Source organism: Morchella sextelata (assembly GCF_020137385.1).
Source record: "Morchella sextelata strain SCLS chromosome Unknown scls_23, whole genome shotgun sequence".
NCBI classification, from domain to species: Eukaryota; Fungi; Ascomycota; class Pezizomycetes; order Pezizales; family Morchellaceae; genus Morchella; species Morchella sextelata.
In genome coordinates this window covers 199,811-220,293 of record NW_025408638.1, presented here as the reverse complement: position 1 = coordinate 220,293, position 20,483 = coordinate 199,811, and the positions used below count along the sequence as shown (strand labels likewise).

The window sequence follows — 20,483 nt, the reverse complement described above, 5'->3', positions numbered from 1 at the left end:
ATAAGTAAGCCCTGGGGGCGGATAAGTCATTAGACACACACACATAGCGTCCTTTACCCGCAACTACCACAAAGCAATCTCTGCGGTCCCCACGACCACGTTAACAACGGTGTCTCTAAATCCGAATTCGATTCAAGATCCTAGATCGGGGCTCGTTAGGGAGAAGGAGCGACACCTCAACATTACCACGGACGAGATCTGATTCAAATTCCCATCAACCCGGGGCGCTGGTTGTTCGAATCCGGTGATAAAGTCCAGTTTTCCCCTCCCACATCGTAACACAGGGATTCGCTAATCAGACCTGCTGCAAGGGTTCTTCTTAATTAATATAGCCAGCTCTTCTGCAGTGAGCGGCGTACATACATCCGCCCACCTCCGGGCTGTGAGCACCTGCTCTCCTCGTCCAATCAGTTAGGCAGCTGAGCTGAATCCGTCTTTCCCATTTCGTCGAATGTTTAATTTTTATAAATATCCGCAGGTCTTATGTGCTTTTTCGTATCGAGAGATGTTGATTACACTGCATTTGCTGCAGGATATTCTATCCCCCCCCACCAATTCTGTCTCTCTATATCTTCAGCGGGCACCCACCCATAATATAATATAAGCTTAACAAGTTCCCCAATCATGATTTTCTAGAACCTTTTCGGCACCACCAAGTGCTCCGAGGCGTATGTTAACTACCCTATATCACCGCTTTGGACAAAACGAAAATGAAGCCGCTAGCATTCCTCCTTCTGATCACGGCATACACCGGGCTGCTCGTGTCAGCACAGGAAACATGCTTCAAGGCCTGCACACGGGACTCGGGCATCAACGAATGCACCGGCAGCACCCCGCACGACGACCAGGCCTGGACTGCGCTTGATATCTCCGTACAGACCTGCTACTGCGACGCAGCTATATTATTTGCAGTCTGTAGCCCGGGCTGTAGCACGTTAGGATTCTCCGCAGATGCGTTTGGACGGTCGCTAGGGCAGTGGAGATACATAGACGGCGTGTGCAACAGCACAGTGGCCTCCTTCACGGCCACGGCGGTCATCAGCACAAACACTGAGTTCAACCTCTCCTACACAGTACCCTACAGCGGGAACCTCACCGCCGCTGCAACCCCCACCGCATCCAGCAACAGCAGTAGTAGCGCCCCCATCACCACTACACTCTCCACCCCAACTCCCACCTCCACCCCGCTCGCTGACTCCTCATCACCATCCCCCTCCTCCCCCAGCACCCGCACAATCGCCCTAGCCGTCAGTCTCTCCATCGTCGGTGCAATCACCATCTCCGTGGCGCTGTGGCTCCTCTTCCGCCGCCGCCGCCGCATACAGTTGACGCAGAATATATACGAGACACGCAACGCCATGGTGATAGTCGTCGGCCCCGACGGGCTCCCAATGAGCCCCGACGCGCCGGAGTATCCGCCGGAGATGCGGGATCCCAATAATGAGAATGTGAAGCGGTGGATTGCGGAGCAGCAGGAGAGGGAGCCGGATCTGTCGGTGGGGTATACGCTGTGGACGGACACGGAGCTGGCGCTGACGGATGCGGGTGATATGGATCGGGAGAGAGATAGGGAGAGGGATAGGGAGCGGGAGATGGAGACGATTACGGAGTTGGATGATGGCGAGGGGAGCCGGAGGGGGGGGAGGGCGTGACTGCTGGGGGGGGAGGAGGTGTAATGGGTTGCCCCCCCCCCCCCCCAGCGGGATCGTAGATTAGCATTTTACCTGGTTAGCATTTACCTGTGGAGAAGGACGGCTGATAGAGCCCTTCTTGCATGGGAAGCTCCGACGAGATGGAGTTGTAAATATTCGTAGTTGAGGACGCAGATTGGGAGCCCGTGTAGGGGCCCTGGTATGTCCGTAATCTAAGTTCGCTTGTCTAGTCGTGTATGTACTCATACAGCATAGTATTCTATTTTAGATAGCCTATAGACACCCATGCCGCCAAATTGTTACGCTGGGTAAACCTGGTCACTGCAGAGTCGGAGGATTACTAGACCGGATCAAATATTATCCTCGCCTTGGATCCCGTTAGCAAGTTGAGGATAATATCCCTTTGCTCGATTATTACCTTGCATGCTCGAGATATCTTTGAGAGAAGCCTAGCGGATTATATTGCGGCCTCGCTGCAGCTTACCCTCCATCGCATGCGTGAGATATTATTTTCTTGTTTGTTTAACTTATTAATTGTATGCAGCCTTACAACTATAACAATATCGCACAAAGAACCCAAAACTCCCCACTAACCTCCTCCGCCTCTCGCTAACATAAGAAACGCCCATGCATGAGATACATTTTAGTTCACTCCAGCCCTTTGCCAACGGGAAAGGGCGAAAGATCTTTACTGTATACCACCACGCGTGGGTTTCAACAACACTAACATTTTATTCCCAATGGCGGGGCTGGGGGGTTGTTTAGATTGAACTTCACTCCCGGGTGGCTGACCAATACCAAAAGATTAGATTTGGATTCTTTACGGGAATGTTCTCTATATTCAATGTCCTTGCGCTGCGACTATGTGTGGAGCATTGTCTCGTTGTCTCCGGGACCGGTATCTCAACGCCTTGGCCGGGACGAGACGTAGTCTTGATTGATTGATTGATAATCCATTGATTGTGACGTGGCGTAGGAACACACAGCCCAACTCCAAATTATTTGTCATCTTCGTTCTCGAATCGCTCTTTATGCGGGGTATAGCGGTGTGCTTAGTATCGCGGGTAGTCAGCGAGGTGTTGTGTCGTAGTCAAGATTAGTTGTTGGTGTGGTGGATGTTGTGACCGGATCACCGATTCTCACTCGGAACTTCAAGCTAGCCCGAAAAAATAAAAAAAAAAAGGTGGGGCCGGAATCGAAGCGGGCACGAGATGGGAAGTCTCGAGAATTTATCTTGAGAACAGAGAAGACTAAAACATAAGACCAGAATCTCCCCGCATAGGCCCTAGACCCTTCGTGAGAAAGTATCGAAGGTACATTTCGGTGGGTATGCGGGCAGGGTTAGGGTTGGTTTTATATAGTGGTGTTATATATAGGATTTATATATGCGGATCATCTTAATATGAGACCGCAAGTGTCAACACCTTGCCCCAGTAGCCACAATTAGACAAGATTGTCGCCGGCATAGTCTTGTATCCACTGTTAGTTGTGGGAGGTGAGTGTATATCTGTTGGATTCGGTTGTGTTGGTGGCAGCTGGAGTCTATATCTTTACCGTTTCTCCCCAAATTATCTCTATTTCCCACTCTCTACTTGGTATCTGCAGGTCGAGAAGCTATATCACGAGGGATACAATATCTCCGAGAGAGGATAGATACTGTAATGAAGCGGTTGGACTGAAACAATCACTCCACGTACTTAGCGTCCAAGTGCCTATTCGTTCAGGTATTGGGAGTTAGGAGGCAATACGGATCAAGATATAATCTCAGGCCAAGATACCTCTAGACACTGTAGCCGGCACAAGAGAGCTTCTATCCAAGGTACCACGTGTACCACAACCACCCCCACAGCACCCAATCTCGCGACTGCCACACCCATATATAAGAGCAAAATACCACCCCCACGAACCCCCCACTCCCATCCATCGAAGAACACATCCTTCTGGCCCCGTCCCAGCACTGAGACCGTCGTCTTGCCGCCTCGTAATGCATCAAACTCCTATGTAGATGTCCATGAAAGCAGGTACGGCACATCGAACTGAAGAAACCCAAGTCCCTCGCGGGGGGGAAATGGCGGGGTGGGTTAGGGTTATATTTAGGTGGCATAAATATCATACCCGCACGTACCCACAGCGGCCAGTATCTACAGTACACCCATCCAACATACCCGGTATCGAGGAATAAGACTAAGCAACAGTCAAATTCGCAGGCTCTCTTTAACCCGGGGAGATCGAATAAACCATTAAAGGGTTCTATTGACTTAGTCATCGAAGAGAGTGACTGCGAACACTAACTAAGGGGGGGGGGGGGGGGGGGGTTAACGAAGCTAGGGTTCCATGAACGAGGTATTGAGAGGCTTCATCGACGAGGTATGGGGAGGTATCACCAACGGGTTCAAAAGACCAAGTGAGTATTGATAGTTCTATTCACTGGAGGGAGATGGGGATGGTCTCGGAGATAGGCTTGCGCAATTGAGGTCTTTAAATAGACCTCATCAACTCTACTTGGGGGAGTGATAGAACCAATTAGAGGAGACGACGTGAGCCCTCCCGCAATCACCTCCCTAAGCCTAAAAACCTTTTTCAAATCAGCCCCGATTTTACCAACGATAATTTCAAAAAACCCGTATCAACTCACTACAAGTTGAACCCTCTCGCCAAGGTTATCAAAAAGCAATATAAAACCCGCCGCCAATCCCCCCTCCCCCCCCCCCCCCGGGGGGGGGGCCAAGATAAGAACGGTGAATAAAAGGCCAGTGGTTCCCTCTACTCCTGCTTTTCTCCTCAAGCGGGTCAAGCAAGATCAATAGCCGATCCGCAAGGACTGGTACCTCGGGCCTTTCCCCAAAGTGTAGGATACACCTGTCCGCATGGCTCTGGGCCGGGGAATCCTTTTTTCTGGCTAACTACATAGCGAGGGATTGGTTCTATACCGATAAGTTTGGCCTTTTTCTGTGGGGTGCTTTCGTTGGCTCTTGTTCCTTTTGGCTTTTGGGGAGGTTGTGTTTGGCTTGCTTTGGAGCTCTCCTCTCACCCCTAAGATCCATCTACACGCCGAGCTCTATCTAGCTAGCTATGTTGGCACAGGCACACTCCTAACCCCCCGCCCCCGTCCCCGTCCCGGCTAATGAGTCAACAGCAACCCCAGTCCCGCCCGCATCACGGCATATCACTAACACACCGAGTGACAGCCCATGACCAAGTTCCACCGCACGAGGCCACCACCAAGGTACTTTAGGAATCAATCAGAAGCCCCATGAAATCCTCTGCCCGACACATGTCCATATCTCTGAATTCCTTTTATTCAATTCGTTACGGGATAAACACAACACACAAAAAAAAAAAAAGGTGATAAACTGCAGAAAAAACGGCTCACCAAGCCCTCAGACACGAAAGAAGGAAAGGAAAGAAACGAATATAAAAGAAAGGGGGATACAGAAAGGAAAGAAAAAAAGAAAGGGAAAAAAGAAAAGGAGATCCCATCGTCACCACCACCGCAATGCCACCCCCGTCCAAAAGAAAAAAAAAGACAAAAGAAACGGGAGAGAGAAGAGAATAAAAAGAAAACTCCCAAATAACTCAAGCTATATACATAATAACCGCAGCCCTACCACATCACCTCACCTAACCAACCCCTCGTAGATCGTCCACACGACCGCGCTGCTCACAGCCTTCCTCGCAATCCTCAACCCCAGCCCATCAAACAGCGCCCGCCCCCTCATGCGCCCGCTCTCCTCGGTGACCACCAGCTTCGCCGCCTGCCACAGATTCCGGTACCGCCCAGGATCGACCTGGATCCGCGTCTTCAGCGCATCAAAGGGATTCGTTATCGCCGTAGCCAGCGCGCCCGCGCCCGCCCCACTGACAGTGTTGATCATTGCCGCCACACTATTATCCATCTTCCTCCCGGTAGAGTACAGGATACTCAGGCTCTTCTTGCTCTGCTCATAGAACAGGATATACAGCCCCGCATACGGCGCATCTCTGATCGCCGTAGCGCCCCACCCCGAAAAGAACCCGCGGAAGCCCTCCACACGGAGGATGTCCTTCACGGCCTGCAGCATCGACGTGTACTTGTACATGCTGGACTCGTAGCGCACCTTGATGATCGTTATGGGCATGACGACGTAGCCGACGGCGGCGCGGGTGCCCGCGCCCGTGAGCAGGTTCCCCAGCGGGCTGAGCACGGGCAGCGCGGACGAGCCGGTCTTGAGCGCATTGGCGTCGCCGGGGAGGAGCCGCGACTTGGCGACGGAGGTGCGCACGGTGTTGAGGGCCGAGAAGTAGATGGCGGAACCAACGCCGGTGCGGAGCGCGGATGGGACGGTGCCGCGCCAGAGGGAGCGGATGGGCGTGTCGGAGCGGATGATTGTACGGACAGTCGCTATTAGCGTTGCTGTTGCGGAGCCGCTGGGGGGCGCCTGCTGGATGCGGGTTTTGAGCAGGTCGGCGGGCTGGAGGAGAACTGCAGAGAGGATGCCAGAGGCGCCGCCGGAGAGGAAGTGCGATTTGGTCAGGGCCTTTTTTCGGCTGGTCGTGGAGGGCGGAGGGCGGGTGGTGGTGGAGTTGGGGACCGCTGTCGACTCGGGGGTGAGGGAGGTGGAGGTCATGACGTCGGTGGGGGGTTGGAGGTGAGTTTGTGTTCCCTATTTATGTGGGGGGACACCCTCCCTGGTGGCGGTGATTGTGTGTGTGCGTGTGTGTGTGTACCTTTACTGGATGTGAGATTGGTATCCACAGAAGTCTGCCTATAAATGAATGAAGGTGAGGGTGTGTGTGTGTCGTAGAATGGAAAGAGGGACCAAAGAGCAGAAGCAGTAAAAGGCGAGAATCTGACACCCGGATGATGGGAGGGTAATTGGACGGGTGTGGTGCAGTGAAATGAAGGGAGGGGGCGTAAAGCTGAGCAAGATGCAGTCAATATTAATCCGTAGAGACTTTCGACGAGTGAGATGTACAGCGATGGAGTGAGTGAGTGAATGAGAGGGAGCTGAGAGACTCAGATAGAGTTGAGATGTCAGGTCAAGAGGATGGACGCAGATGGAAGAATTCACCAGTCAACACTAGAGATGAGAGGAATTGAAAAGAAGAAGAGGGAATTGAAAAGAAGAAGAGCAAATTGGCCATCATCAAATTCGGCAGAGGACAGGAAAGCTACAAGTATATAGACCCAGATCCACCGCTCTCCTACGTACGTCTCCTCCGCTCCCTCGTCCAGTCCACCACCGCCGCCCCCCCCCCCCCCTCCCCTGCCCCCCAAACCCCACTCTCAGACAGACACAGACATACTGTACAGACACACCACACCAACTCCCTCTCACCCTCTATCCGGGCCTGTCTCTTCTAAGACAGTCTACTTAATTGCAGAGTGATATATCAGTGGTTTGTGTGGGGGGGGGGGGGGGGGGGGGGGTGGCAGAGACGGTTGATATGATATGACGGACACTGGGTGGACTCGTGGGTTCTGGCACTGGGAGTGAGTGGTTGAGGTTTCTCGAGAGGGGCAACCGCCTGCACTTTGCAGGAACCCTCCCCCTCCCCCGTGCCATGGTCTGGACAACAATTGGAAGCACGCTCGGAATAATTGTGTCTTGGCAACAGAGCCGCAGCTTAACGTCTCCCAAATGTCTTAGTGTGAGAGCCCGCCAACCAGGAAAAATGCCAACTTTTGGCAACGCCTTGCAGCCTCGCTTGCTGCTTGCTGCTGTTACTGCTGCTGTCGTACTTCAAGGTGGATGCTAGCTAGCTACAGTAGTACGGTACATCTCAGCTCTCTCATGGGATGAACACCATCGAGAAACACCTCTTATCACAAAAGTCCGGCTACCCCTCAGCTGTGATAAAAGAGACTTTCCGCGCTAGGAAACAGGACATCTAGCTCCCATCTGCTGTGCGTTTTGATTTGTTTGCTCGATATATCACCTGCCATCCCCCTCCCCTCCCCTCCCCTCGTAAACTTTCTCACCTCATCGCTCTCATCCTTGCAATGCTCTTCGTAAATCTGCTATGGACTAGAGGTACCTACATAACCTTGAGCACTATCTTGCTTTTGAAAAAAAAAGTGAAGGAATCCTCCCCGCCAATCATTCCCGAATACTCGAGAATTATTCGGCCTTTCATTACCCAATACCCACCCCCATTCCGGCGTCTAGATCAACCACAGCCCAAGCGCCATGTCTCACGATCCGCCGCATCGATTATCTTGAGCGTACGAAAACCTCTCGCACTAGCGCCTCAACCTATCGACACAACAGCCGACCACACACTATGCTTCCTTTTTATGATGAGTACGAGTACCTTTACCCCGCTACATGATGGTGTGGATGTCGAGTCCCGATCCCTAACAAACCCCGATTTTTACCATCTCGCCCTTCTGGCTAGAAACGGCGCGTCCCCACCTCGGGAAACCCAAAAAGATGCCTCTTGCAGCTCTTCGCTAGACTGCTTGCATCCAAAGTGAGGAAAACATGGGCGCCGGCATCGGCCCGTGATGCGCGTTGACTGAGTCTCACTCGATTGTGGGGAATCTGACCTTTCAACCGAGGACTCGTCGTTGTTTCCTGCCTGTCTTTGTGTGGGCAAGTCCCCGAGTGATCTGCGATGATGGGACCCAGGTATGTCCTTGATGCATTGGGACCCTGGACGTTGCCTAGGCCGTTGGGCACTCATAGCTCTTTCCGTCCCGTGAATCAATCATGAACTGGATTCTCCAGTTCCCCGGAGGGAGACGTACTCCACTTCCGTGGGAACTACATGCACATATATGTGCCATCGTTGTAAACAAGACCTGAGTTGCCTACTACACCCACCAGTCGAACAATTACGCCAGATATGCGAAATCATAATCTTCCTATCTAAAACACACTTACCGCTACTGATATTAATAATACAAGCGCCGCCAGCAGAAACAGCGCGCCTGGTTGCATATATTCCCGCCGTACTCCTGCCTGGCGGATGTACGTATGTGTGTGCGTGCGAACGTGCGCGTGTTGTGCGATGAGTGCCAGATCTTCCAGTTATCACATACCACATTGTATGCGTGACCGAAAGCATCGACTTGGCGTAAGATTAGAATATCCGTCCGCGGGCCCCACGTTTCGACATTTACTTATGCACGGCGCAACTCGCTCGGCACATAGATAGTGCAACAGAATCGAAACAAAAAAACCCGGGTTTCTCCAGATGCAGCCAGCCGCCATTAAAATGTCAGTAATTCAGCTGAGGGTGTGTAGGAGAATACTTTGCTAGGCTCAATATTTTCCTTCGGGGGCAGTTCATCTGGAAATTGTTCACCTCTGTGATTCCTTGCTCCTGCGCAAATTGTACAGAATTCAAAGTCCATCAAAGTTCTGCATGTTATCGGCGGTATATGATCGGAATTCAAGAATCTATCCAACTTGTCCGACGTGCGGTGCAATTCGTGTAACGTTCTCGTGTACTGTCTTGAGTAGCAGGTTCAAGACATCCCAAGAGTCATGTGAGGCCTCATGCTCAAGATGATCCAGAAAAGAAAAGATGATAAATCAGCAATCAGCTACTTGTTTCATCGAGACTTGAGTGAGTTCTTGATCATACCTAGCGGCCCCACCAACTGCAACCCCCACATGTATCGAGATTGACAGTTTTATCGAAGAACGATGGTGCCGAACATATCAGTGTCAATTCCATCCATGACTTTGCCGCTACCACACACTCTTCCTTTCAGCTCAGCCGTCCATCCATTAAGAGATGATATAGAAGAGAAAAGGGAACCAAAGGGCACGGTAGGTGGTGCTTATCCCTTATTATGAATTGAAGAACGTGTCTTTATTTAAAGGCCAGATAATTCAAGCATTGAGATTGGAGCCGGGGACACATAAAGCTAAGGGGAGTGGAATGAGGAGAAGGGTCGACGACGAAAACAGTTCGGCTGAGCGGACTCTGTACCTAAGTTCGAATGTGTGTGGACACGACTAATTTAATCTTTGAATTTCAAGGCCAGATCAAGAGCCGCGCTAGCACTTCCAAAACTACGCTAACCGGCCCATCATTTTTGTGACGATACACCGACAACTCAGGAAGCCATGGCCAGTGGAAGATCATTTGAAGCCGAGAAATCACCTAGAGCTCAGGGTCTCAAGATGTCGGGCACTCCTACTCGCATTTTATGTTCCATCCCAGCTATGTAAGTGTTATACCCCATTTGCCAAGCCTTGTCTAATCTTCCGCCCCACACTTATTTGATCGTGAATCTCATTGAGGCCGTGAAAAATACCGGTATATTGCACGTTCGACTCAAGGATATCAACAGCCAAGAGCCAGGGTACGAGACTGCTTCAGCATCCCCACAGCACCATCATCATATCCAGGTCAATCACAGAAAATCACTCGATATCCTATATTCAAATGATCCCAGCTCTTGGAATGTACATCCACATCGACGTCATTGTCTCTCCCAAAAGTGCGCCAAAGGGGTATGACATATAGTCTAGGGAACTGGGGAACATATGTTTGCATAATCCACACCCACTTACGCACTAAGTGTCATCCCCCATCCCCCACCCCCCACCCCATCCTCCGCCCACATCAGCCATATCAAGCAACGTCAGCCCCGTCCCCTCAGGCGCCTTGTGCCAACCGATTGGTGCAATGCCATAGATCTCTGAGTTACAATCCACTGTCATGGTACTGCCTAGCTCTCGTGCTAATGAGGAGACCTGTCTGACCTTCACTGAGAAGTACAAGATGAATTCCTCCTCATAGCCTACGTCCAGAAGCTCTGTTGGTGGATGTGTCGGCACAAGCTGTTGAGCAGTCTGAGTGGGAGAGATACCAAGCCGGGAGATTCCTGGGGAAGGATGTGAGGGGTGGATAGCGACATCCATGTTTAACAAGGCCCGAGTCCAATCCAACCAGTGACATGGAGCCCGGATTTCTACGGTGGGAGGGGGCTTGGGGGGGTGTCTCTTTCCCATAAGCGTTCCTGTGATGTTTATGAGGACTAAACCCCTTGCACCGTGAAAATCATCCCTGATGTTAGAGCACGTACCATTATAGTTTCCCTAGTAGAGTTGATGTCAGCAGTCATTCTGCGAGGCCGAATTTAAAAACTGAGAGCATTCGGGAATGATGGCAGCTTGAAGTATGATTTCCTTGAGCCGCAAGCAGAAGGAGAGCCGAACTCAGTCCTATATCCTCACGGGCTCGAACTGCGACATCAGTCCCTCATGAGGCGGGACAGCTAAAAAACGATTCAATGTAGCTTATCGTCATGGAGCATCACTCGACTGCCAAGGAATTAACTCTGATAACGAAACTGTCATGCCAACACCTTGTCCCTTGCGATAGTTGGCTAGACCGACTATTGCGTCTATCCGTCAAACTATCTACTCTAGATCCCCTCACAACCTCGCTTTATCTCAACAAACCCCACAAGCGGAAACTTCCTGGTAGTGGTTAATATGAGTTTCACGATCTCGAGCCCAACATTATGAGCCATTCTAGGCTATGTCAAATAGCTGTCATCACCGGGCGTGACTTCGCGAAAATTTGCGCTATACAGCAAATATATCTCTGGTTACCATTCCCAACTGCAGGGCCATCCTCGCCAGACAGCATTGTGTGTGGCATACACGAATTAAGATCTTGATAAGGTTGGATATAGAGGCTCTAGGCGATAAATTTCAATTTTAACGCACCCTCGTTCCTGGATCTCTCGCCTGTTTTACTCTCACACTCACGCCTCAGCTACTAGCACGACTGATGCTTCATAAATGCTCATATATTAATGTCGACTACCTAGCTAATCTACGGCGTCTATATAGAAACTTCTCCTGGGGCTTTACACCAACGGACCTCTCCTCTTTCTACGAGTCTTCCTGCGTGGGCCTAGCCCAGCAACCTTTTGCTTCCACGCTTCATCACGCTTGTTTATCGATTCTCTTTTCGGGTACTGTGGTCCCGCGACACTCGGCTTCCACTCATCGCCCTGCTGCTCTTCTATCGCCTGCCTCTTGGGGTTCCGTGGTCCCAGACCAGCAACCCTCTCCTTCCAGGCATTATCGAGCTCATCTATCGGTTGTCTTTTTGAGTACTGCGGGCTCGCAACAGTCGGTTTCCACTCATCACTCTGTTGCTCTTCGATGAGCTGTCGCTTTGGTTTCTGTGGTTCCAGGATTTCAACTTTCTCCTTCCAGTGTTCGTCGAGCTCCTCTAATAGATCCCTCTTCTCATTCCGCGGTCCCAAGCCCGCAACCTTCTTCTTCCACGCCTCGTCACGCCCCTTGACCACATTCCTCCTATATAGTCCTGTTGGCCACAACCGCCCGATATTGCCCCTCACCTCCCTATCCAAATCCCTCAGATTGCCCCTCTTCCTTAACACTCCCAATGGTACCCTCTCAATCCCCGCCATCCTATCATCAACCTCATCTCTCCTCCTCCTCTTCCCAGTACCATTCTTCGCCGTCTGAAAATACAGCCCCGCCACCGGCTGCCCAATACCACTATCCTTCATAAACTTCTCAACACTAAATTCCTCCCTCTTTGTCTCCGCCACCGCGGGCTCGGCCCCATCCTTCTGCACATACAGCAGCACCACATAGCGATGGTCATCATCCGCGTCTTTGGGGCCCTGGTACTCTACCTTCGGCTTACTCTCGGAGATCAGTTGCCTCGCATCCGCATCCGCTGCCCCGTCGCGGAGGGCATAACCTGTCCCCAGGAAGTGGAGATATGACTCGTCGCCATTCCCACCGAGCGCCGGCGTGTCCGGGTCAAGGAGGAGGATGGTGTATCGCGCGCCCGGGGAGAGATCAGACTCGTCACTGAGGCGGAATGTGGGCGGGGTGGAGGCCTCGCTGGTGAAGAGGTTACCGCCGGCGCTACCAGAGGTCAGGCGGATGTTGGTTGAGTAGGTGGCTTCGAGCTTGAGCGTGGCAGGCGTAAAGTTTGTAGACCAAGATGGTGGGATTTGTGCGCCGGCGTAGGTGAGTGAGAGGAGGGCCGTGAGGAGCACGGGGAACATGTGGTGCGTGGGGAGAAACATCGTGAAAGTATAAATCTAGGTATTATGAATGGGTGTGTGCAGCGCGCTGCACGGAATGGATGGAAGGACTGGTTTAGTCTAATTTGCTTCGTTGAGGACCTGCCTGGATACCTGGCCAGCTGGATTAACGAAGGAGAAAGAAAGAAAGAAAGGTATAATGTTTGCTACCCAGGTAAATCAGGACAGCAGCATCCATTGACGGTAAAAAGCTCGGGAGGCTGCTTAAGTATAACAAGCTTGTGGGAGTACTAGCTGAATACTAATACTAATACAATATTGACATCAGGTCAGACAACTTAATAAAGGATCTCGATATCCGAGTCTAGTCAGTGCTCGGTGAACGTTTCTGGGCCACCCCATAGCCTCTGTTTCCCTCTCTCTATATATTAGACTCGTATGGTAGATACCAAGACCCGCTTTTTCCGTTCAAGAACACGGTTGGCAGGTTCATGATAACCATCGCTTCTCTAGCTATCAGAGGAGAAATTCATATTTCAGCACATATCCTGAAATCTGTTTAGACGCCAATTCACTCTCCACTTACCAAAAACACATGTCTAGATATCAAGCGACTACTATATTAAGCTGAAGCCGAGTTTACTGCCCACTCGAATTCCATCTGGGTTCCGAATTACTGCAAACAGGCGCCAATCCTGCTCATACAACTCCCCAGGACATAACTACGACTCACGGCTTCACCGGCCGAAGCCGCAATCCGTGATATCTTCCATCCACATTTTTCGTTGCAGGAAGTTCTCTCGGTGAGTCCGGTGGTTGTGGTTGTCGGCACAGCGACACATTCGGTGAAGGTTGTAACAAAGCTATTTTTAACCACCAGGGTTAGGGTTGTGATTTATTGGCCTTGGCAACCGACCTTTTTGGGAAGACCATGCAGTAAGAAGCTTGTTTATTTCGTTTGTGGTATTGGAATGAATACACGCTTGACTCGCATGATTCCGAGTTCCGAGCTCCGGGGGGTCGTAGTAGAATACTCTTATGCGGCAGTTGGAGACTGTCCGGTGATAGTATTGCTAGACCCGTGCACAAGACCTTGCGGAACTTCGATCCACCCCGCCGGAGCTATGAAGTGCGGTATGGAGCGTCTTTAGACCTTATCTTACGTAGAGTTTGTACATAAAATAGCAGAATATGAGCACTGCGGTGCAGGAGTTTGGCTTGTAGAAAGCATATATAAAGCAGATGCCGGATAGCATTGCGGCACTAGACCTAAACATTGGCCTTGCAACACTTATAACGGATCTAGCTTTCTATCCTATAACCACAGTATTCAATTAATCGTATTCTCTGCGCTAGTTATGAACTATGATTGTATCCAAGCACCACAGATGGTTTTTGTTATTTTTTGAGGGGGGTGGACAGATATGAGTTACCAACGCTACGTTAAAATGTAGTTTCGAAGTGGCTCTAAACTATCTGCTAGAAAGCCGAGTTTTTCCCTTACTATAACTATAAAAGAGAAGAGGGGCCGCCCTTCTCCCCCTCCTTTTAACCAGCGTTAAGGGGAAAGGGCCCTCCCTACATACGACGCGCACCACAGACCTTAATAGTCTACGACTAGAATCCCACGAATCCCTTCAACAGATCACACACTAACCCACTTTACCAACTTTCTCCGAATAACGATACCTGTACCATCATACCTCACCGGTAGCCTCACAGGTAGGTTTTTTTTTTTTCCCTCCCGTCCAGCACTCCCGCTTCCTCAAAAGCGCCATACTTACACACAACACCGCAGCAGAGCCTCCTATCCACCCCACCCCACCCCAACCTCCCTACATGTATCCCTCGACAACAAACACAGCCCTACTAGGACTCACTGCGCACATCACTTCCCACCATTCCCCCCCCCCGGTTACAGCAAAGCAAGACCAACGCAACTCACATGACGACGACGACTTTTGTTGTTGTTGATTTGATCATTGGCTCTCGCCCATACTGCGGGCCCTCTTCGCCGGCCCCCCGCGTGCGCTGCTAGGGGGAGGATTCTCGCTGTGATTTGTGTGTAGGCGGGACGGCTACTCATGGATGGTTAGGATTGGGTGGTATGGTGGGATATAGGAGCGGTCTGGTTGTGTGGGTGGGACTAGGTGGGACAGGATCATGAAATATCACTCATCCCTTCCCTCCATCACCACGACCCCCAAAACAGCAACTTACACGATTAACTATCTAACATCCACAGCCCTTCCACCACCACCTCAATAACCTCAGTCATCTACAAAGCCAACCCACTCAATCCATTACCACACACAAAAAAAAGCACTTTTATTTAACTACCCTACCGCCCCCCCCCCCCCAAACTACCCCCCCTAAGGACGCTTATAATACCCCGTCTCCACAAACGGCATCCTCGTCACCTTCCCCCCACGGACCTTCCCGCGCACCTTGACACCCACCTCCGTGCCGCTCTTGTGGAAGCCGCTCTGGACGTATCCCATCGCGATATTGAGCCCCAGTGTTGGCGACGGGCAGCCGGACGTTACTTTGCCTGTTCCTCTTGTCAGCTATGCACCTGGGAGGAAAGCGAGGGGGGGAGGAGGTACCAATGACGTTGTCAGAGCCCTTCTCGAGAATCTCTGCGCCCTCGCGCGCGGGCGCGCCGTCGACGATGAGCCCGACGCGGCGGCGGGTGACTTGTTTCCAGTCGTTGTATTGGCGCGAGATTGTCTCGATGCCGTTGAATGTGCTGTGTGGCGTACTGTTAGTTCCATGTCAAACCACAACATCAGTGCTAGGAATAGAAGAAGAAAGATGCTCCCCCGGGGGGGGGGGGGGGGGGTAGCTCCAAATCACACATACCCTTCCATAACCCTATTCTTCCCCACCAGCCACTTCAACCCCGCCTCAATAGGCGTGGTACTATCATCGATATCATGGCCATACAAACACATCCCCGCCTCCAGCCTGAGACTATCCCTCGCGCCCAGGCCCGTCAGCTTCACCCTATCCCCCCTCGCGCCAACGTCCAGCAGCGCCTGCGTCACAGCCTCAGTATTGCGCGGCGAGATCGAGATCTCAAACCCGTCCTCGCCCGTGTAGCCGCCGCGCGCAATATGCAGCTCCTCTATGTTGCCGGCGCCGAGCGGGACGGCAACGGTGGTGGCATAGCCAAAGTACAGCGTGCTGAGGTCGAGCTTCCCGCGCGCGGGCGTGGAGTCGATGTATTCCTGCAGGACATCCTTTGCGAGCGGGCCCTGCAGGGCGATGAGGCCTTGGTCCGCAAGGACGGTGTGGCTCACGTCGGCGCCGGGGCTGTTGGTGTTGAAGTGCGCGAGTTGGTGGGTCAAGTAGTAGTTGTCTTTGCCCTTGCAGGCGGCGTTTGTGACGACGTAGACGGAGGAGGGGTTCTCGGGGGTGATGATGAGGTCGTCGACGATGCCGCCGGTGACGGGGTGCAGGAGGACGGAGAGCGTGGATTGGTTGGGTTCGAGGACGGTGAGGTCGGTGGGGGTGATGGTTTGTAGGAATTGTAGGGCGCCGGGGCCTTCGAAGCTGTGGGCGGCGGAGAGGAGAAGTATGTTAGTCACTCAATTACTTCAATTGCTTGTGCTTCAATTGAAGCAATTGCTTCAATTTCACCAATTTCACCACTTTCACCAATTCCACCACAATCCATAAAAAAGAAAAAAGAGAGAGACTTCAAAACACAATAGACAGCACAAGACAGGGCCACAAACCGACGCTGGACCATATGCGAAACATCAAACAAGCCGCTCTTCTCCCTCACAAACCGATGGCTATCGCCCACGCCCACGCCCTCATACAGCACGGGCATCGAGTATCCCGCAAACGGGACCATCTTGCCGCCATTGCGCCTGTGCAGCGCGTCCAGCGGTGTCCTGTCGAGCTCTGCGCCCTCCACCGGCGGCGCTGCAGCCGCGAAGAACCGCTGCTGGGTCGTACTGGCAGCGAGCTTGACGCATTGGCGGGGTGTGGATCGCGCGATGGTGCTGGTGGTGCGGCGGAGGAGGAGGCGCGGGAGGAGCATTGTGAGTGAGTGAGTGGGGTGTGAGTGAGTGGGGTGTGTGTGTGAATCGGTGGGTTTGGCTGGGGTTTGTGGTGCTGGATCGTGGGGTCGGGAGGGAAGGTGCGTCTGGAGGTTTGGTGGTAGTGGTTGTAGTAGGGCGGGGGGAGCTTGCCTGGTGCTTGGTTGCTTGGTTGCTTGGTTGCTTGGTTGCTTGGTTGCTTGCTGTGGATGACGAAAGTGCACAATGCCTGATCGGGTTAGCCGAGTTTGGCGGGGTTTAGGTTTGGAGCCGAGGTCGGTGAGCCGGGTGAGCGAGGTGAGGAAGCGAGGTGAGGAAGTGAGGTGAGGTGAGTGAGGTGAGGTGAGGCGAGGCGAGTGCAGTGCAGTGCAGTGCAGTGCAGTGCGGGTGCACCCACACCCACACCCACACGCAGACACAACTTTATCCCGAGATCGCTCGATGGGAATGCTTACTCTTCATGTAATATGTATCTACACATACCTTAACCACCTACTCTACCGGCGCACTCGACACACATGAGGAGAGCCCCCCGGCGGCTTCCTCCAACGAGCACGTCGTGGAAGAATTGCTAACGCCGCCCGTTTAATCCCCATTTACTCGAGGCTCCTTCTGCCCGGCCGGCGGGGGGGAAAAAAAAAAATACGTCACTCATTGTACTCATATAGCTGTGTGAATGTGCATGCACCACACACTACACACCCTGGTGGGCAGGTAGGCACTAGGGAGGGAGTCCGCGATGACCCCGATGTTTGTGTTGACATTGTCACGCTGGACCTATCGTGCGATGATCGTGGGCGCGTGTTTGCATGGAGGGAGGGAGACCTGGTAAGCACAGTATGCACTCGAGGAACTACACAAGTGCAGGTCGGGACTCTCTAGATCCATCGTGACAGACAGTAGTAGTAGTAGTAGTAGAGTGGAGTACGATGTGATGACTCCCCGGGCATACATTCAGAGCATCATGTACTCTATGTAGATGTAGTCCCTTATAGTGGAGGTGCTGCAATCAACTTGAAGTACAGGTCTGAATTGTCGCCAGGATATATTGCACCACAGCATCGCATTGCACAGCACAGCACAGCACAGCCCCCAGGTGTTGCGGTGTTTGGTGCGAAGTGATCATGCTGACTCCGAGTGCTGAACGCCCGCGTACGTGAGTGAGTGAGTGACTGTACTGTACCTACGTGCGAGTGATGGAAACGTGCGGAAGCTGTTTTTCATATGCAGATGGATGATGTGGAGGAAACGGTGCACGCTTGGGCTCTGGCCATGGGAAAAACATCGCAGAATGCGAATCTACACCTGCTCTAGGTAGTATTGCACGGCCAAACATCTTTTGCACCGAGCACCGGTCCTCTCAGTCTGTCTGCCTGAGGAGCATTCATACTCCACCCGGCCCGCCATTGTTTCTGAGGGAAAACACAGCAGCAACAAGGATACAAGGATATTATTGACAAGGATTCTATACTCTATAACGGTACATACCCACCATAAAGAAATAAGCACTCAATCCCAATCCCAATATCGCTCCCGCACGGGAAAGAACCAAAACCCACCCACCCCCCCCCCCCCCTCTCAAACCCCCAAAGTCCGACTCCTCCCACCACCCGCAACAGCACCTCCCACCCCCCAATTCAACGTCAACCACACCCCGCAAAACCTAACCCTAGATCCTCCACCACCAATTTTCTCCCAAACGTTTCGGTCTGGATCGGCCTCACTACAGCAATACATAGGCCTGGACTGTACCGCCAAAAAAAGCCGGTGAACAATCCCCCCAGTGCCCAATTCCGCGCTAGTCTACATCCAGCCGGGCGTGTAACGGCGCCGAGTGATATCTCATGACTGCGCATCATTACTATTGCGGGGGGGGGGGGGGGGGAATCATTGGTACTGCATGTAGTAATGTGGTATTGAATTCTGTGGGTCTGTCTGTACTGCTGGGAGACATGGAGGTTCCGATTGTGGTATATTCGACAATGCCTAGTATATTTCTCGATAATAGCATACATGCCGTTGCCCAACCCCCGAGCGAGTCGGTGCGGACAAAAAACCTGTTCTCATTCTCGATAGCTACATGTAGTAGCACACGAAGGGCCAATTCTCGAGTGTGCACAACTACATATATCGAGTCCTCTCTCTCTTTCGTCCGAGGTAGTAGATATAACCAGATACCCGGGATAAATAGGAATAACGACATAGCTGGAAATCGCTATATATAGTATAAGAGCAGTAGGCAAGCAATACCGCAAGACACACCATGCACACCGCACACCACAACCATACACCACAACTACACAAGTAAATGCCAGTTTAGGATACGGACGGAAGTGCTAGCTACGGAGTAATAAGAGAAATCGATATAGGAAAAAGGAACAGCCCCCAAAAGGGCTCCCGGGCGACAATTTTATCATAACGTTGTAGATACCATTTTCGCGTAAAAATTCTCTGCCCTATCTACGCCAGAACCAGTATAAAAGGAAAGTAAAAAAAAACAAAAAAAGGGGACAAAAAAATAATATGACTCCCCAATAGACCTTACGTACCAGTTCCAAGAGAGTTGAAAAAAAGGGTTATATGTGAGCCCCGAGGAGAATGGGTGATACTTCGGACTCGACCGTTATGCGTTGTCTGTTGTGGGTTGATGGAATCAGGTAAAACAATGGGACTATCAGAACAATAAGGACGACAAAAAGCAAACCGTTAAGAAATGAAGAACAGAAAAAAGAATCATTAACAAATTCCCCACACCCTCCAAATCGATTTTAACAAAATGTTCCCCCCCCCACATGTACCGGAATTATCCTCCATTGAAATTGAGTTTTTTTTGCCTCCCATCCGTGCGTTCAATAAATGGTGTAAGCTCAGAGGATTATCGTGGTGTAGATGGTGAGGAATCTAGAAGGTACCGCCGATCTGCTCCTGATGGACTTCGAGGGTATCACCATCCTGCATATCGAGCTACATATTGATGAAGGCTTGTTAGCGTGAAACATCCTAAATAAATGGAAACCGAAATATTGCAGTATTTGGCAGCCTAGTGACTGCATAGAGAAGAAAAAAAAAAACAGCTGGCTTCTGATAAAGACATCCACAACTGGACAGTTATAATAGAAAGGTTTATGCAATTGCCCTTATCGGGACAAGAGCAAAAGCCTCGAAACATATCTGTAAGGCAGCCCAATTGTGAATGCCCCCAAAGTTCTGAGTAGGCTGAGCTAAACTCGGTGCGCTTTTCGGACAAGCTCGCTGGACGGAAGATAAGAAGTAACAAGCAAATAATAGGAAGCGAAGAGGATGACAGGATAGATCGGCGGTTCAGCGTGCCAGGGATAGTCAAGAACGCGTGCCAAACTCTAATCGCCACTGCTAAACGAGTGGAGAGCTAGATGATAGGCAAACCATACATCATGACACCCCCCCCCAACCAACAATCCTCCGCATGTGGAAAAATAAAAGAATGCAGGCATGAGAGAGAAACGCGTGTAAAAAAAGCCTGAATGCTAGACAGAATCTAGTCATGTAGGGAATACTCACAGTATGCGGACTATCGTTGCCCTGGACCCTGGTCCCGTCAAACAAAAATCTGACGCTGGTCGGGGACTTTCCCTGACGGTCACAGAACGCGTCCATCAGCTTCTTCAGCTGGGTCGTGCGCTTGATCTTGAAGAAGACTTCATTGTTTCCGTCTGTGACCTTGATATTAAGGTGCTCGTTGGCGGCCTCCTCGGGCTTTGGGGGAGGGATCGATGAGTCGTTGGCACCGGGTTCTGTGCTCATTTTGAAATGTTTGTCTAG

At 51.6% G+C, this 20,483-nt stretch overlaps 6 protein-coding genes across 6 annotated transcripts; 1 reads left to right on the top strand and 5 right to left on the bottom strand.

Moving 5' to 3' along the window:
* Positions 1 to 710: 710 nt before the first annotated feature.
* Positions 711 to 1,652, top strand: H6S33_007307 (uncharacterized protein; the record flags this gene model as incomplete). The annotated part of the gene is made up of 1 exon (XM_044838974.1): positions 711 to 1,652. The coding sequence occupies one exon, from the start codon at positions 711 to 713 to the stop codon at positions 1,650 to 1,652; it is 942 nt and encodes a 313-aa protein (XP_044688843.1).
* A 3,617-nt stretch (positions 1,653 to 5,269) lies between these two features.
* Positions 5,270 to 6,259, bottom strand: H6S33_007306 (uncharacterized protein; the record flags this gene model as incomplete). The annotated part of the gene is made up of 1 exon (XM_044838973.1): positions 5,270 to 6,259. The coding sequence occupies one exon, from the start codon at positions 6,257 to 6,259 to the stop codon at positions 5,270 to 5,272; it is 990 nt and encodes a 329-aa protein (XP_044688842.1).
* A 3,906-nt stretch (positions 6,260 to 10,165) lies between these two features.
* On the bottom strand, positions 10,166 to 10,513 carry H6S33_007305 (uncharacterized protein; the record flags this gene model as incomplete). The annotated part of the gene is made up of 1 exon (XM_044838972.1): positions 10,166 to 10,513. One exon carries the CDS (start codon positions 10,511 to 10,513, stop codon positions 10,166 to 10,168), a length of 348 nt encoding a protein of 115 aa, XP_044688841.1.
* Positions 10,514 to 11,469: 956 nt separating this feature from the next.
* On the bottom strand, positions 11,470 to 12,675 carry H6S33_007304 (uncharacterized protein; the record flags this gene model as incomplete). The annotated part of the gene is made up of 1 exon (XM_044838970.1): positions 11,470 to 12,675. The coding sequence occupies one exon, from the start codon at positions 12,673 to 12,675 to the stop codon at positions 11,470 to 11,472; it is 1,206 nt and encodes a 401-aa protein (XP_044688840.1).
* Positions 12,676 to 15,005: 2,330 nt separating this feature from the next.
* H6S33_007303 (uncharacterized protein) lies at positions 15,006 to 16,684 on the bottom strand (the record flags this gene model as incomplete). The annotated part of the gene is made up of 4 exons (XM_044838969.1): positions 15,006 to 15,184; positions 15,240 to 15,382; positions 15,496 to 16,188; positions 16,374 to 16,684. 4 exons carry the CDS (start codon positions 16,682 to 16,684, stop codon positions 15,006 to 15,008), a joined length of 1,326 nt encoding a protein of 441 aa, XP_044688839.1.
* Positions 16,685 to 19,583: 2,899 nt separating this feature from the next.
* Positions 19,584 to 20,465, bottom strand: H6S33_007302 (uncharacterized protein; the record flags this gene model as incomplete). The annotated part of the gene is made up of 2 exons (XM_044838968.1): positions 19,584 to 19,646; positions 20,223 to 20,465. The coding sequence occupies 2 exons, from the start codon at positions 20,463 to 20,465 to the stop codon at positions 19,584 to 19,586; spliced, it is 306 nt and encodes a 101-aa protein (XP_044688838.1).
* Between the last annotated feature and the right edge of the window lie 18 nt (positions 20,466 to 20,483).